The 18,339-nt window shown below is 40.4% G+C and overlaps 1 protein-coding gene across 3 annotated transcripts; it reads left to right on the plus strand.

Annotated features, from left to right (window-relative positions):
* Window positions 1-17,802, plus strand: LOC139755756 (cytidine deaminase-like). 3 transcript variants are annotated; one of them, XR_011714153.1, is made up of 6 exons: window positions 26-347; window positions 1,091-2,087; window positions 2,219-2,421; window positions 3,326-3,498; window positions 15,276-15,522; window positions 16,235-16,374. XR_011714153.1 is itself a non-coding variant. In XM_071674389.1 (5 exons), exons 2-5 carry the CDS (start codon window positions 1,093-1,095, stop codon window positions 16,244-16,246), a joined length of 1,383 nt encoding a protein of 460 aa, XP_071530490.1. In that variant the 5' UTR covers window positions 1-347; window positions 1,091-1,092; the 3' UTR covers window positions 16,247-17,802. The 3 variants fall into 3 exon arrangements, 2 of the variants coding, with proteins under 2 accessions (XP_071530490.1, XP_071530495.1); XM_071674389.1 differs by lacking the exon at window positions 15,276-15,522 and having other exon boundaries at window positions 1-347; window positions 16,235-17,802; XM_071674394.1 differs by lacking the exons at window positions 26-347; window positions 1,091-2,087; window positions 2,219-2,421; window positions 3,326-3,498; window positions 15,276-15,522 and adding an exon at window positions 14,591-14,771 and having other exon boundaries at window positions 16,235-17,802.
* The last annotated feature ends 537 nt before the right edge of the window (window positions 17,803-18,339 follow it).

An 18,339-nucleotide genomic window follows, 5' to 3' on the forward strand; every position in this document is an offset into this window, starting at 1 on the left:
CTGCCGGCGGGTGTCCGGGGTCGGGTGTGGGGGAGGGGAGGGGGGTTGATCAGCTGGTTGCTGTAAACGCAAGACGTGATCACGTGGTCATTATTGACATCGATACATCTATACAATGCGCAGGAAACAAGTGTGACCACAAGAAATTCAAAATAGCACAAGTAGTAATGGGACGAAAAACTGAAGAACTGTAATGACATTTGTGTTGTTAGTACTGTACTTTAAATGTTTTTGAGATCTAGCTGATGTAGCTCCACATCCCCTGATTCTACAGAAGTCTGACATGGATTGTTAAGGCGGAACCTCCAAACTGTGAAAATTCTGTGGCACCATAGAAGATCCATAAGGTCAGCTGTAGTTTTTTACATTTAGATAGACACAAACATTACCTTTGGAGCAGAGACGATGGTAGAGGTAAAATTTTGATAGTGAAGAGTGAAGGCATCCTTTGGCGGTTTGGTTTCAAAAAGTTCATGTAAGGAACTAGACAGTGTTTAGCAGAGGAAAGGCTGAATATGATGCTGCAGAATGCAGAATTGGACTGAGGAACAGCGAGATCTAACAGCAGTTGGTGGAGACAAGACCCTATAGATGTAGCTTTACATTGTTAGATTTTTATTTGTTATGGTAGCATAGTGTGTATATGAAAGAATAAGAGTGGCAGGGCATGATTTGAAGTTTTTTATTACTTAGAATAGTAGAAAAAGTGAATAGTGGAGAGGGCTATGAAGATAAGGGAAAATGTAGGGTTGATTTACATAAAAGTGCTGTAAATGAATCGGTGTGGGTAGTTGTGGTCAGATGACATCACCCTGGTAGAGGTCATTGATTGTTCTAGGATGGACCTAGAGAGAGTGAGTAGCTGTGATTATGTCTGGGTGATTTACAAATGATGAGTGAAGGCTAGTACCTCCACATCAGAAATCGTCATGGTTCAAAGATCCTGATCGGATTGTGTTTGGTAGTGTCAATATGAAATCCGTAAGCATATTTCTTAGAATATAATATGCCTACAGTACATGTGATTTTGTTCAAGACTTGTCTTACAGCCATTTTCAGACCTGCTTTTCATTGCATTTTTTATTTTCAGACATGCTATCAAGGATATTTATGAAATTTGCTAGCAACAAGGCTTTTTCTGCTCCTTCAGTCAAATTCCGTTATGCATTCCAGAAGAAAACGCCTGAAGAGGATTTGGTAGAATTACCAAGAATCTCATCTCCTGTTACTGTTAAAGAAAGAAAAAGTTTCACGAACAAAAGAAATACAATCAGTCATGATAGTGAAACAGGAAATGTTCCCTTTTCATATGATGGCAAACCATATACAAGGAAAAACAGAGAGTCTTTAAAATCAAAACGGATTGATGGCAATTGTGCTAAAACTTATGATTTAGATTCCCAGACTTCCACACAGTCTCATATTTTAAAAATGGTGAATGAGGAAAGAAAACAAAATTTAAAAAGATTGCACACAAGTTACAATAACAGACAGCAGAAAACTTACGAGTCATTAAAAAACAGATATAATTCTTTTGTGTCTGAGGTAGATCATAGTACTGGAGGATATAACAATAGATCAAGTGTTTCTCTTGCTGGTGAAATAATTTTTGGAATATATCCTGTTCTTCTCGCCCTGAATGCTAAACGAAGGAAATTGCATTGTTTATTTTATAAAAAAGGTTTAGAGGATAGGAGTGAAAGAATTAAAGAAATTCTTGATATTGGACGAAAGCAAAATATAAAGATACATGGTTTAGGTACAATACAGTTTAAGCAAATATTAAAAGGAGACCAAGTGCATCAAGGTATATGTTGTGATGCCAGTCCTCTTCCATTTGAAGAACTACATGATGAACATTATAGTCATTTGATTAAACCAATATCTGATATTGCTTGTGGTGATAGCACCAAAGAAGAGAATTCATTAGAAGGTCAGCCAGGAGCCTTGACCATGGAGAGTAGAGAGAAAGCAAATCAGTTGTGGCTATATCTTGATCGGATTCATGACCCTATGAATTTTGGAGCAGTTTTGAGGTCAGCCTACTTTATGGGAGTGGATAAAGTATTAACCTCAGAGGAAAACAGGTTAGAATTGATATATTATGTGAATTATAAAATGATAGTGTGTCTTTAACTTGCATATTTACATATACACCTTTTACATATTTACACTTTTTGTATTATTTTTCTTCTATTATTTTCAATTTTCTTTGCAGCTGTCGCATCTCTGGTGTAGTAAGTAAAGCTAGTGCTGGTGTAGCAGAGCTACTTCCTGTGTTCAAAGTAAATGATCCTGTAAGACTGTTCAAGCAGTTGGATGCTGGAGGATGGGACTTGGTATCTTCAGCTGTGAATGGAAATGCTTCAGCTATACCTGTTACAGATTTTCATCCTCAGAGAAGCACTTTATTGGTTATAGGTTAGTACACCTTTTAGTTTACACAGTAATTAGCAAGATATAATTTTTAATGAGTACAGCATTGGCAAGAGATATTTTAAGATGTTTAGAGAAAGAAAGTATTTTTATTCTAAGGGTATGTAGAGTACTTAGAGTTGTTAGGCACAAGAATTGTAGCGAAGCTAAGAAAGTAGCACAAGTTTTCACATAAAAATGTTAAAAATAATGTAGAAATACAAGGAAGTTGTGTTTGACAAAGTCAGGATGTAATTTGTGTTACAAAAGATTATGTGAATCCAAATTTTAAGGGTGAAAAATGGAATTATGGAGAAAATGTAAACATTCTGCATAAGGTGAGAAGACCAGTGATCCATTTTGAAAGTTTGAAAAGCTGGGGTTGTAGATAGGAAACCTTGTGACAAGAAGTGATATAATCAGTTAACAATGTGTATATGAATCTTCTCTCTGCAGTGCCATGCTTAGGAAGTAGGATATGGTATGCATGATCCAGTTAGAGTGATAAGTATCTTAATTTTAGAAATATATCAAGATTTGCACCTGTTTGGCTCAAGCTTCCCCTTTCTTAGTGTTCTTAGTGTGTTAAGCAGAATTTTTGTATGGAATGTCATTGACTGAGAATAGGAATAGAAAAAAAAGACTTTGTCAGCTCAAAAATTTTTATTGTTTGTTATTTTGCACCATGCTCAACATCTCTGTCACTTATACCAATATTTTACTGATTGCCTTATTAACATTCCAGCTTTGATAGGCGTTAGCATTTTAGACGATCAGATTTTCTCAGATCATTCCCTTGCCATTATCTTCTTCCATGTTTCAGACTCAAATTCATTTCTTACAATACTCAACCTTTGCTTACGATATATAAATTCAAATTCTAATTTGATTTCTTATTTACTTTGTGCAGGCAATGAGGGAACAGGAGTCTGCCATGATTTACAGAAGTTATGCAGTACGCTTGTAACTATCCAGTCAGGAAGAGTTCTACATCCTGATGTACAGTGTCTGAATGTATCTGTTGCAACTTCAGTTATCTTGCATCATCTTCAAGCAAGACTTAAGACCTCTAGAGTGGATGAAGTAAGTAAGACATTCCTGGTAATTTTTTTTTTGGATAGGGGTCTCCATTTATACAGTTTTGTTCTTAGAAAATAAAGAAATGCCGGGAAAAATAATTGAGAGTGTCTGACATGACACGAAACATGTAATAACAGGTTGGGGATATTATTGACACAAAAGTCTGTTTCACATGTAGATTCATGTGGCTTATCTTTGGCTAATTATCATGCTGGGGCTTTCTTTCACTAAAACCATGTCTTTTTAATTAGCACGTACCCATATCAAAGCTTATCAACCATTTATTAGAACAACTTTCAAGTTATCCTGTTCTCCTTATAAGTTGGTGAAATCATTAGTGTGTTATTGCCTATTTGTACTATATTGGAGGGAATTTTAAATTCATTTGGCCCTGTCTCTTGAATCTTCTCTACAATCATGCAACTTTTAAACTTCTGTATGTTGTCTGCATCTGCTAATTCCTCATTTAGTTTATTTAGTTCATCCATCTTTCTTATAGTATACTTTACATCTATTTAAAAAAAGAATTTAATTTCATGTTATGTCCTCTGGTTGTTCCACTCCAACATCTCTCAAAGAACTGTTCACTGTTGTAAGTTGTCAGTTTAGTTTAAAAATCTTTTGGTTGTTTTCAGGTCACCCTTTACTCTTATCTCATCCCTGGTTACCAAAATTAAAGCCTTTAGCTTCTCTCCTTATCTCTTCTCTCCTAATATTATTACCATCCTCATTGCCCTCCTGTGCTTCTTTTCTGTTAGTCCTCTGTAATTCTTTAGGTACATTGACCAAACTTGGGAAGTTTTGGTCTTATGTAGGATTTGAACAGCTTGCCAAATATGTGAACTTGAATGCAGCCTAATACTTGCCAGTAAATAGATAGTCTCTGTAACTATTCCCCAAGGTGGGACCGTGGTGATGCATTAGGAATGATATCCACTGCCAAGTCTCTCACAGATTCCTGCTGCTTTATTTTTCTTTGTAAGGTTTCTTCACTTTATGTACAGTCTTGATTATTAAGCTCTGTTGTGGGAATGAAAACATTTATCCTCTCTTCCTCCAAGACAACCTCTTCTTCCAATCTATGGTTCAACCCGTTCTCTTCTGAGGTTATTCAGGCAGGGAATCCGGCATATTGGGCTTGGGAAAACTCTCTCCAACTCCCATTCAGTTTTTATCACTGCCTGTAATCATTGTAAGTATGTTATCTGTGAGGCAAAGCATTCCTTTATTGAAAGGAGGTGCAATAACTTCTTTTCTTTGTTCACTAGTAGGTCTTTCTGGTCTTTACCTAAAGGCATTGCAAACAACGTCTATCATTCTACCATTCATTCACTTTTCCATTCTGTCTATTATAGATGTCTCTTCCAAAGACAAAGTAATTTTCTTTGGTTCCCATTTCTCCTCTAACTCCACCTTGGTTGGTTCTGATATTCCTTCACCACCTGATGCTCCTCTAACTAATCCTGTGCTCTGCCTTGTAATCTCTTTTTGGAGTGTTGGAAAAGTGCCTCTCTCTATGGACACAGTCAAGGCTTGTGGTCCTGATAACATCCATGCCTGTATACTGAAAGAGTGTACCTCTGAACTTGCACTTGTGCTTGCTTGTCTGTTCCATTTGTTTGAAAACCAGAGTTTTCCTTCCTCTAGGGAGCATGCTTTGGCACATTCCATCCATAAGAAGGGTGACTGTTCTAACCACCTTGAACTACCATCTGTTGCTTTGACATCTACCATTTCCAAAGTCTGAATCCCTCCTCAACTCCCATATCCTTAGACATCTTAAATCTCTTAGTCTTCTTTCTGATCTTACTACTGTCTGGTCATCATTCTTGAAAGATTTTGAGGAATTGTATGTAGTTGCTCTTGACATATCCAAAGCTTTTGACAAGGTGTACCATTAGGTTTCATCTCTAAGCTCCCCTCTTTTGGTTTCCCTCCTTCACTTTGCTTCCTCATATCTAGCTTCCTTTCTGGCTGATCTATCTTTGTGGTTGGTGATGAATCAGTCTCACCCTCTTTCTCCATCAACAGTGGTGTTCCTCAAGGTACTGTCCTGTCCCCTACACTTTTTCTCCTTTTCATCAATGATTTATTGCCTTCCAGAAATAACCAAATGAGCTCATATGCTGATGACTCAACTCTACTTTCCTCCACATCTTTCAGTCCTCTCCTTGTTCTCTCACTCAGTCTGCTTCTCATCTCGACACAACTTCCTCAAGAAACTTGGACAGAATATGTCAGTGGGATAGATGAATTCTGGTTAAGTTTAATGCCTCCAAGACTTGGTTTCTACCCATCTCTCTATGGAAAATTCCTCACAACTTTCTTCTTTCCTTTGATGGATCTGTAATTCTACACCACTTAGTGAACATATTTGATATTATGGTAACATCTACTCTGTCATGGAAACCTCACATTAAGGAAATAGCTAAGTTTGTCTCTAAGTAACACTGGGAGTCCTGTTTAGATGTTGAAATTTCTTTTCTTCCAAACAGATGCTCCATTTATACAAAGGATTGATTCGTCCTTGTATGGAGTACTGCTCTCACATCTGGGATGATTCTAGCTTTGCATCCTGTTTTGACAGAGTTGAGTCAAAAGCAGTGTGACCCATAAACTCTCCCAGGCTAACTTTGAAACTTGACCCACTTGCCCAACAACGCAATGCTGGTTCACTTTCCCTTTTCTGTTCATATTATTTTGTCTTTTGCTCCCAAGAGCTGGCTGCTTGTGTTCCATCACTATTAGCTAGACCACACAGTACTTGACAAACTGCTACATCACATGATTACTGTGTGGTTGTTGGCAATGCGAGGGTTGGCCGTTTTTATAACTGTTTCTTTTCGTACACCTCGAAGCTTTAGAACTCTGTCCTCTTGTCTCTCCAAGTAACTATGACTTGGCATATTTTAAAGACAGGTTATTTTACTTCTTCCAAAATTTGTAAATACTTTCCTTTGTATCTTCTTTATTCCTTTTCTAATCCTCTTTATTTCAATTAAGGCCCAGCATTGATGTGGACTTTTGTCCACAACTGGAATGTCCAACGTAAAAAGAAAAAATTATAATTATGTCTCCTCTTGGAGTCAGATTTTATTGTTGCTCTTTTTATGTCCTCATTAACCACTTAATCAAACTCCAACATCACATGATCACTTTTTCCAAGTGGTTTATTGTATATGATATTCTTATTATCAATGATAGTATGTGTGAAAAGATGATCCTGTCATGATGCTGCATCAATCACTCTTATCCTGATCTTGTCATGTTGGTATATCAGTCCCTCTTACTCTAGTATGCCCATTGACATACTGTTACTGGAAATTTCTTGTATATGCTTTAAGAACTTGTTCCTCCATGACTCAATATCCTCATATGGATCCATTTTCCATTAGTTTGTCTTTTTTAAAACTGTAATCCCCATTATCAGCATTCTGCTATCTCATGAGAAATGCATGTTTTACTGCTGCATGTATCATCCTGATTGTTTCCCATTTCATCTCTCTCTCTCTCTCTCTCTCTCTCTCTCTCTCTCTCTCTCTCTCTCTCTATATATATATATATATATATATATATATATGGGAGTGGGCGGCTGGAAATCCTCCCCTCTTGTTTTTTTTTTAATTTTCCAAAAGAAGGAACAGAGAAGGGGGCCAGGTGAGGATATTCCCTCAGAGGCCCAGTCCTCTGTTCTTAACGCTACCTTGCTAACGCGGGAAATAGCGAATAGTTTGTAAGAAAAGAAAGAATATATATATATATATATATATATATATATATATATATATATATATATATATATATATATATATATTGTCTGTGAATGATTGTGTGCATATCTTATGACCAGAGCGAACTAACTGAGCAGTGTAGTTGCCGAGTGGTAATGATTACCTAATACCACCACGACTCCTAATGCATACACTTCGTGGGTAGCTAAGCACACACTTACACACACTGTATATTACAACCTGCATTATGTATTAAGGCAGCATAAAGACAGTCAGAAACAGTTTTAAGTAATATGTAAGTAGACAAAATTGACGACACCTTACATACACAGTCTTGGATTACGCCTCACTTGTACCCCGTGGCGATAATGTTCTGCAAAATATGACTGCCAGGAAGAACCTCGAAGCTAATATTTAATCTAACCTTTGCAGAATGACAGTTGGAGCACTTAAACAAGCGTTCTGCCATGAATTCAATGTAGTAAACAGTCGTTAGGGGAATAATGCATGATGAGAGAGAGGAAGCGAGGGGGAGCAGAAATGATGAATAAAGTGCAGAGAGAGAGAGAGAGAGAGAGAGAGAGAGAGAGAGAGAGAGAGAGAGAAATGAAGAGGGAAGTAGACACGTGTAGGGCAAGAGGATGTTACAATGAGCATCATCATCATATCCGGTTGGCGCTGATTACATCATGTGTAGTCCTTGCTACTGTCCACCTCCCTCCGTCCTGCCACACACCACCACTTAACGCTGACCTGCCTGGCCTTCTGTACCGACTACCATCGTGGCCAGCTGCCCATCTACATCTGCTACCATCCTGGTCAGCTGGCTTCCTTTAACACATAACACCCAGGCCAGCTGGCCACCTGCATTGGCTTCCATCCTGGCTTCTTGTACTGGGCATCCTGACCTTCACAAACGGCAAGCATCCTGGCCAGCTGCCAGTTACTCATATTTCATGACCACACCGTCCGTATTCGGTATGTTTACAGGCAAAGTGGACCCTTCACTTATACGCAAATTAAAGGCTGCCCCAGTCCTCAGCCCGGGAGTAGTTGCCTTAGTAGGTTAACCAGTTGGAAGGATGCCCAGCCCTCAGCCTGCGAGGCTTTGTGGCCAGATTACGTTAGCCAGTTGGAAGGCTGCCCAACGTTCAGCCAGGATTTTTGTGGCCACATATGTTAGCCTGATGGAAGGCTTCCCAGCCCTAACCGCTGGACTCTATGACCATGCAGAGCCAACTCGTCCTTTTCCTTGCCCGTAATGGAACAGTGACCATTAGAATGAGTGTACGTGGAGTCGAGGACCACCTCCTGGCGTACGTGCAAGTGGTCTTTAAGTGACGAGTGTGTTATGGCAAAATCCAAGAACCTGAATCACTAGTATTGATTATTTACGTCGACCTGTTTTTAACAATTAATTTTTATCTTGGACTTTGATTTTACGGTTTACTTAATAGTACTAAGAATATTTCCAGCACATATGTTAGGAAGGACAAACTGCAAATCATATATTTACCTTTGCCCTCTACCTGTGGTAGATTTAATCCGAACTGACAGACTGAATGGTCACTTAGGCAGAAATCGTAGTATAAAACGTATTGATAACAGCCGAGGGCACTTCTTAAAAGTACCTTGTTTTATAGTCAACATGTCGCTGTGATATACATGAAAGTGAATGCAACGCATATACAGTACAAATACTCCTTCCAATGATTTTTTTCTTGTTCTCTGTACACTAAGGTGATTACACGTAAACTAACTACTGGAGACCACTCGTGATGTTGGGTTGTGCGACTGTAGGGCACTGTACAGTGGATTCTCATGTAACGTCTGTATTCTCTTTTTATGAGTATGAACAGATATCGTTGTTAACAGATCATTTAATACAACATGAAATTTACGTGATGTAAACACGTAGATAAGGGTTACCCTGCGTTCATACATACAGCAGAAACTCATCGTAATTATTGCAGTTTTATCGGTTTGTCGTAAATTGATTTGCGTTCATTTGATTGGTCCAAAAAAAAGAGTAATATTATCTTCAGAATTCATAATCATATAGTATACTGGTGTAGTAAAATGGTTACGTTGCTTATGCTATACATCATAGTACTTCATCATTCTATATGAAGCAGATTTCATAGTTCCTATATGTTCAAGTCTGAATTATCTTGATAAAGCTCGTGTCGTTGTTAACGGCTGTAAAGAAACCTTTGAGTAAACACGGCATTCATTTGTAATTTGTCGTTAGCTCAAGTGCAGACACAGCCCGTTAATCACTCATCAGTGGTAAACGATGCGCTATGGTGAATTGTTGATTGCTGTCTATTAGTGCCTTGCTGACTATTTTAGTCAGTTGTATCGAAACATAACGACCAAAGAAGCGTAGGTAGGGGCAAGGATGTAGTGGTAGCTGGGTTATAACCACTTTGGGTCTTGTATTTCAATTAGGGAACATCCTGTGTGGTTATGAAGGGTAGAGTAGCACACCCTCACCCCCGGCCAGCCATTGTAGTACCCCGTTCTGTGTAGACACGGTCACTGCTAAGAATGATATAAATGTCTCTGTAAGGAGGGATTAAGGGCTTTGTAAACCCACTAAACTGTCTTTAGATGCAGTCCAGAGCGTAAACATACAGTGCTTCAATGTTCAAAATTCGGTGCGAAATCTCGCATTTCATTGTCATGTGCTGGACCTAGATGACATTACCACTGACAACGTGCGCGTGCGCGATACGCAGAACACCGAACGGATTCGTGACCTCGCTACAGGAGAAAGTACAAAATCGACTTGTAGTTTGCGAAATTAAGGGGGCACTTAAATGTTGTGTTTCATCCGAATACTGAGCACGTTGGTTACATTGACTTAACTTGTATATAGTATCCTACAGTGAACAGGCGACAACAATTTGCCTAGTCCACACACAACATACTGAAGTAAACAGAGAGTACCTTATGTATGAACACACCTGCCTCCACACCGGACCGCCCGCCAACCCTACTCAACCTTAAAGGTTCGACGCCTTAAAGAAACGTTGCGTTATCCGTATAGATTAACCCCTTAGCACAAAGGGTACGTGCTTTGAATACGATGGCCTGGACATTTAACCCCTGATGGTCACATCAAAGTTCACGGCAGTTTTACTAATGTTATACCGTTAAGTTCTCGGGTCGCACTGTCTTGCGGAAGGGTCGTTCCGTCATGATCAAGGGTCGCCGTGTATGACAGGTATATTGTGTAGAAAACGGTGGTGGAATAACCAGAAGCAGGGGCCCCTGACATGTAGAATGATGGCATAACTAACGGCAGGGTCCCCCCCCTCCCATCCTGACGTGTAGAAAACGGTAGTGGGATAACTAACGGCAGAGCCCCTTGACATTTAAAGTACTACGATTGAACCAGGATATTTGATAAACAAAAAACGAAGGTGGACATTTCTAGACCTCGGTAGACTTTGGGAACATGAAACATGGTAGATCCTGGGGACGGCCATGGTGAATGTGGGAATATGACCATAGCAGGCCCAGGGACGGCCATGGTAGGTGTGGGAACACGACCGCGGTAAGCCTAAGGAATACGACCTTGGTAGGCTTTGGAAACAACCATGGCGGGCCTGGGGTCGCGACTATGGCGGGCCCGGGATCGCGACCATGGCGCAAATAGGATCTTTCGCTAACCCTAGTAGGACTTGTGCTTGTGACCATGACAGTTCAAGCAGGGACTGCACTGCCCTACAGATGTTGTGGCCTCATTTCCTGTTTTTCTTACTTAACTTCTTACTAAACCTTTCTAATGTCTTCCACCGTCTGCCATGTGTTTACTTGCCAAGACGAAGCTCATTTCCTTCCACTTGCTCTTCTCCAACAAGCAGTTGACACTTGCTTTGCATGAATCAAGAAGCCTTTACTAAACACCTTAGTAAAACATGGAGAATTATATGAATGGTGTCACAAGTTAGCTCACAATGCTGAGTTTCCTGCGAGATGTAAATGGCGAATGGAGTTAATCAAACGACACTTCTACAGTGAAATTTATACAAGTGGAGAGGAGGTTATGTTGATGTGAGTTGGTAGGGCGCAGGATCGACACACATACAACTCGTGAACATTGTATATTATTAACGAAATCAAAAGTGACTACTGTATATTATTAACAAAATCATAAATGGTAGTCACAATAGCATGGTATCTGATAAGAGAGGTGGGGCGAGGCTGCAATAACGAAGATATGAAAGTGAACAATCTGTCGGGAACGAGTGAACGCGACCGACAACACAAAGCCAAAACCACACGAAGAAAAGAGATTACTCAGAAGATAAATGGCCATTGATGTTCTTAACTTATCCAGAAGTTTGTCTGAATCAGTGACACGTGAGTGGAAGTACGGTGTTTAGGAAAATCAAAATGAAGCTGGAGTACTTTAATCTCGTATGTTTCGGGATGAGGCCTTCTTCAGAGAATGATACAGGCAAACATTTCCGACATGGAAGGGTGGTAACACCATGTACCTAAGTATATTGCTGTGCAATGATATGGATAGGAACGAGGAAGAGGTGGAGATTGTATAAAAAATGAAGAAGGTAACTGGAGGGACATGGTGTATTTGCGGCAGGACCACAACGGAAGGATCAGTATACAAATATATATATTGTTACGAACACGTGTGTGTGTCCTCGTGTATGCTGTTGTATCTATTTCTTATCAAGGCGAGGAGTGATGCCTGAGGCTGGCTCGGAGTTTCTGTCCACCCAGCATTCTACGAGAGTGTGACTACGCCGAGTCTCTGGGACCCTCCAACCAATAAGAATTGTATATATTTCCATAGCCAATCAAAATGTAAGGTTGTATAGCAGTAAGGGTGAACGTTTGACTTCTTGTACCCACTACACCCGCTGAGATTTGATTCCTCTCTCTCTCTAGCCCAGCGAGGTGGGTGGTGTCCCCTGCTGTAAACCTGTGAACCTGTAAGCCTGTAAGCCTGTAAGCCCTGCTGTGCTATAAGCCGTTACTGCTATAAGCCCGTTACCAGAGTGCTGTGTTATAAGCCCGTTACCCGAGTGTTGTGCTATAAGCCCGTTACTACTGTGTCACGTCAGGTTTAGCTAAGTGTTTACTGTGTTACATCAGGTTAGATAAGTGTAACGATGTAGTTCATTGTGTCACGTCAAGTGTAACTAAGTGTCGCAAGAAAGAGATCTCCTGGCTTGAAATCTTATCTGGAATGTTAACTCGTGTTCAACGTTATGTCCAATGTTACACTCACTTTCAGTGTTTACGTAATGATTCGTGCCTGATTTATGTGCCTATCTTTGTACACTTGAATTCTTTCATTATAAGTAGATTTAATGTAATGCTGGTCTTTGATTCAATCCCATAACTTTATTATTGTGTTATCCCGTTGTGAAACAACAAATCTATAACGTCCTTGCAAGACAAGGATCAGTAGTATTTGTAACATATATGTTACTGGCGACCTTGCCTGAATAAGTATTGAGTTCGTAACAATATATATATGAATATCTGTTAGAGGGTAGCATCGAAAAAACGAAGGGCACAAGGATATAAGGGAAGGACGGAGCACGGTGGTGTGGTGTACATGTAGCAGCTGGCTTGGCTAGTACAGACCTGGAAAGGCAGGGAAGAGAGCCAGGCTGGTCGTAACGCCTGTCTCCCCAAACTTCTCAGCGCCAGGGCAGTTACGATAAAGGACTCACTCCCACACCATAACACATTACGATACTGCATCATCACTCAGAGAAGTACCTCACTTTCTGCTCTCCCTTCAGCCGCTGCCATCCACTAGCATGTAACCGAGGGTGAACCTAGGGTCTAGAGGACAAACTTATCCATCCCTCTAGAGTCAGAAGGAAATTCCACAAATCTCCACCATCTCACCAAGAACCTCAAGACTAAACCCTATGAATCAGCGTCCAGTATCAGTATCCATCAGAGCCATTTTCTTCATTTTCGCAAGTTCTCTCTTTACCTGAAGAATATATATATATATATATATATATATATATATATATATATATATATATATATATATATATACATATATTTCTTTCTTTTCTTTTAAACTATTCGCCATTTCCCGCGTTAGCGAGGTAGCGTTAGGAACAGAGGACTGGGCCTTTTTGGGAATATCCTCACCTGGCCCCCTCTGTTCCTTCTTTTGGAAAATTTAAAAAAAAAGAGAGGGGAGGATTTCCAGCCCCCCGCTCCCTCCCCTTTTAGTCGCCTTCTACGACACGCAGGGAATACGTGGGAAGTCTTCTTAATCCCCTATCCCCAGGGATAATATATATATATATATATATATATATATATATATATATATATATATATATATATATATATATATATATATTTTTTTTTTTTTTTTTTTTTTTTTTTTTGAGAACAGAGGACTGGGCCTTTGAGGGAATATCCTCACCTGGCCCTCTTCTCTGTTCCTTCTTTTGGAAAATTAAAAAAAGAAAAAAAAAAACGAGAGGGGAGGATTTCCAGCCCCCCGCTCCCTTCCCTTTTAGTCGCCTACGACACGCAGGGAATACGTGGGAAGTATTCTTTCTCCCCTATCCCCAGGGAAATATATATATATATATATATATATATATATATATATATATATATATATATATATATATATATATATATATATATATATATATATATTGCCGCTGTCTCCCGTGTTTGCGAGATATATATATATTCTTTTTTCTTTAACACTGTTCGCCATTTCCCGCGATAGTGAGGTAGCGTTAAGAACAGAGAACTGGGCCTTTGAGGGAATATCCTCACCTGGCCCCCTTCTCTGTTCCTTTTTTTCGGAAAATTAAAAAAAAAAAGAACGAGAGGGGAGGATTTCCCGCCCCCCGCTCCCATCCTTTTTAGTCGCCTTGTACGACATGCAGGGAATACGTGGGAAATATTCTTTCTTTCCTATCCCCAGGGATGATATATATATATATATATATATATATATATATATATATATATATATATATATATATATATATATGTGTGTGTGTGTGTGTGTGTGTTTGTGTATAATCCCTGGGGATAGGGGAGAAAGAATGCTTCCCAGGGATTCCCTGCGTGTCGTAGAGGGCGACGAAAAGGGGAGGTAGCTGGGGGCTGAAAATCCTCCCCTCCAGCTTTTACTTTTCCAAAAGAAGTTACAGTGAAGGGGGCCAAGTGAGGATATTCCCCTCTAAGCGCAGTCCTCTGTTCTTAACACTACCTCGCTAACGCTGGACTTATATAAGGTACAAAATGATATTGACTGGAAGTAGAGAACGTGTGTGAGACACCCCCGGGGAGCGTGCCTGACGTAAGATGTGGCGTTCGTGGCAGCACGGGTGGGAAGGGTTAGTGTTGTACCAGCCGCTGTAGTGGTAGGATTACCCACTCAGCCCTCGAGCCATCCACCACGTGCGCCTCTCTAAGTTAAGGACTACCAATAAGCCATGGAGACAGACACCCAGAATGGAGCACCCATTGACGGTGCTACCACAGCAGAGACAGAAAAGAAGTTATCAGGTGTGTGAGAGAAACTACTTGTGACATGACTAGGAAATACCAATGTCTTGGCAGGACGTGCGAGGTGTTCATGACGCTTCATGTTTTCCAGTGAACGTCATGCAGTTGTAGATTAGTTCATCCGCTGTTCCTTCAGGTAGTCGTAATTAGTAAGACTGGTCGAGTTAAGGTAGGTGTTTATTTTGTAAATACTGGCACGTTATATGGTAATTGCGATATTTTAGAATACAAGAAATTTCAATGTGGTGGAAGGTTAGCACATTAAATGATTGTGATGGCTCGCTGGCTTTGCCGATTCTTTCCATTTGCTGGGTTCCATAGATTCTAAAAATGTCAGGTAATTTAGTCTAGAATGCCTAATGCAACTTTTCTTTATATTTTACTCATTGACTGACGTGTTTTTTAATCTTAATTGGAATTCTCACAATAAGAAAATATTGAACGAATTATTGATATTGTAAAAATTCGATAAACACTCAAAGATATAATCTTTTCTCCCCACAGCACACAAACCGTGACCACACATAGTATCCACCCACCCACTTACATGCCCACACAACCCACGCATATAACATCTTGTAAGACAAGTGAAGTGGCAGACAAGGACAAGGCTGCGCTCTCATAGACTCTGGCCAGTTGTTTACCTTATTGGTAACCTTCAGTGGTGATTACCGCCTGACATGTGTCAAATTTATTCCCATGGGCTGATAAAGACTTGATAAGCTGAGCGGTTTCATAGGCGGCGGTAGAAGTACGTATAACAAAGAAATGTGGTTTTAATTTTCGAAACTGACTGATAAACTTCGGATACATGTAAAGTTGATACTTTACGTGTACGAAATAGTTCCCCAGTCCTGTGTTGTGGTGTATGGAATGTTTGTGGGTTTTACGTACCAGGCAAGGCATTTTATGCAGTTGACTTATTCTTATCATACTTGTTTTTCCCTAGATCATATTAAACGATAAAAAGGACTTTTTTATTCTGGGCTTTATATATGTGTACAATATAATGCTTCCGCCGTATTGTGTGTATATTAGGGTTGCTTTGTGAAGCGAAAGATTTTGTCAGTGAATTTCTGCTTATTTTTTTTTATGAATTTCAACGTTGATGTGTTGTGAAGTAGGTTAAAGGTGTGATGTCTCTGTGGAACCCCCCCCCCCCTTTATACCTTATCCTGACGCGTCAAAAGTGACGTGGTCTGATAAGATTTAAGGCACTCGAACGATCCTGTTGTCCTGATTTATTTTCTATTTTGGCATGTGTAACAAATCATTGATTATAGAATACAGCATCTTAAGGGTAAATTTATTGGAGCAACTGAATTTATTTATAATCTCTCTCTCTCTCTCTCTCTCTCTCTCTCTCTCTCTCTCTCTCTCTCTCTCTCTCTCTCTCTCTCTCTCTCACCCATTATCTATACCCCATGTACACCTCATGGTAGTAACGGCTCTGTCTCCTACAGACGACCAAATAGAGAGGCTGATCGAGGCCAGCCTGGAGGCCCGGAAGAACTCGTACAGCCCGTACAGCAAGTTCGCCGTGGGAGCCGCCCTCCTCACCCATGACCACACTGTTGTCAAGGGCTGCAACGTGGAGAACGTGTCTTTCGGCCTCACTGTGTGCGCAGAGAGGACTGCCGTGTGCCGCGCCGTGGTAGATGGACACCGCAAGTTCCGGGCTATAGCCATCACGGCGGAGATGGGAAGCAAGTGGGTGGGTCCGTGTGGGGCGTGCAGGCAGACGCTAGCCGAGTTTGGCCTGGACTTGGAGGTGTACTTGGCCATGCCCGACAAACGGTACATGAAGACCACGGTCTGCAGACTGTTACCTGATGGCTTCACTCCTGACTGGGTTAACCTTGGCCAATAAGTTGCCGCGTAGGTGCACCACGCGTCTTGTCCAACACACACACACACACACACACATGGGGTTAACGTTATGACCACGAGTCAGCACGGGCCAACCCGGGGTTCAGATCATAGGCACAAATGTTGACCTACACTTATCCCGGGTGTTGCCCTTCCCTTGAGGCTGGTCGTTAAATGGCTGCCTGCCTTAGGTTGGGCTGTGGATGTGCAAACATACACAGGAGTAAAGACATGATACATTATACAAAGTTAAGAGACGGGGCGGCGCGAGTGTAAAACTTTGTCCCCTTAACCCACAAATAGTAAACACACACACACACACACACACGTGTGTGTATATGTATATATGTATGTATATGTGATAATACTTCAGTCAGGTTACTATGAGTTTATTATGACTGTTCACTGATGTAAATTATGGGATTTTTATTCGTAAGATTAGGACAGATTATGGCAAAGTCTATAAGCAGTGAAACTTAGTTTTATGAATGAGGACCGTTATCGCTGATGATGAATGCCCTTCATCTTGCATCAACAAACATTTGGTCATATGTCAGCATAATAAAGCAGTCTCCTCATAATTAGTATTTTCTATCAAGATCACTGTTATGGTAGATGTGCCGGCTGTAGTGTGCATGTGTTAACACCTGAAATATAAGCCAGCTACAGCGACGGTAATCCCGTCTTGCATCACTGTCTGCTGAGGACCGATGTGATGCGTGGCTCGGATCTTGGGACAGACAGATGCCATCACACCTAACAAAGGTTGGTTGACGAACATCCAGCATATGTGATGTTATAGTAGTTGTTGCTGGTGACCTCATACCATCATGCACGGGCTCGCCATTAAAATCATTACCCTACATTGAAACCATTACATTTTCAGCAATGTGAACTATCCTACATGAGATAGACTATACTAAAGTCAGTACATCTGTTTCTTTTTATCTTCCACAGGAAAACTAAGTTTCTGAGAGGAATGTGGACTTGTTAGGTAGTTACTTAAGCTTTAGGCTAAATGACTGCCACTGTCATTAAAACCATGTATGCCATGTATGTCGAGTTATAACCCACACTGGCTAGGCTTCAACACACCAATGTAATAATATTCTCCTCAAACCATGATTTCCTTTTGGTCCATTGAAATAAAATAGTTTTAGAATATATGCTTTTTATTTCTCTTTCGAATATTGGTAAATGCATGATGAATGATGTTTCAAAACGTAGTTAGTTTGTATGTGATCAAGGAGTAGACAAATAGTTGGAGAAACTCCGGTAGACGGCACATGTTGACTTCTGGTTGTGCGGATGTGACCCAAGGTCAACCCGCTTGGCTTCAGCAGCGGGACCTACCGCATCTTCCTTTATATCACTCTCTTGTTAGTTTTTAAGGTGATAACACGGGAGGGTAAAGATATCCAGATGTGTTTGCATTATCGGACTCTACGAAGTTGCACTGCGAGTGAATAGTCACGTTTGAAGTGGCTGCATCACTAGGAATAAAGTCTCATCTAAAGAACTTCTCCCACATGGCGTATCTAGGGTAGGGCAGGTGCCCTGGGAGCCACTTGAAGGGTGGCGCCACTCAACAGGTTTGTTTTTTGACATATAATACACGATTAACCTTTTTAGCGGTTTGGTTTTGTGAGATAAAAAAGAAACGCATACTCTTCAACTGTAGCAATATTATGCTACTACC

This window comes from Panulirus ornatus, chromosome 2 (genome assembly GCF_036320965.1).
Source record: "Panulirus ornatus isolate Po-2019 chromosome 2, ASM3632096v1, whole genome shotgun sequence".
NCBI classification, from domain to species: domain Eukaryota; kingdom Metazoa; phylum Arthropoda; class Malacostraca; order Decapoda; family Palinuridae; genus Panulirus; species Panulirus ornatus.

Excerpts from the sequence above, each read along its gene's own strand:
- LOC139755756 (XM_071674389.1), top strand. The coding sequence starts at position 1,093 with ATGCTATCAAGGATATTTATGAAATTTGCTAGCAACAAGGCTTTTTCT. Across the intron at positions 2,088-2,218 it reads TTAACCTCAGAGGAAAACAG|CTGTCGCATCTCTGGTGTAG; the intron begins GTTAGAATTGAT and ends TTTTCTTTGCAG. Across the intron at positions 2,422-3,325 it reads AAGCACTTTATTGGTTATAG|GCAATGAGGGAACAGGAGTC; the intron begins GTTAGTACACCT and ends TACTTTGTGCAG.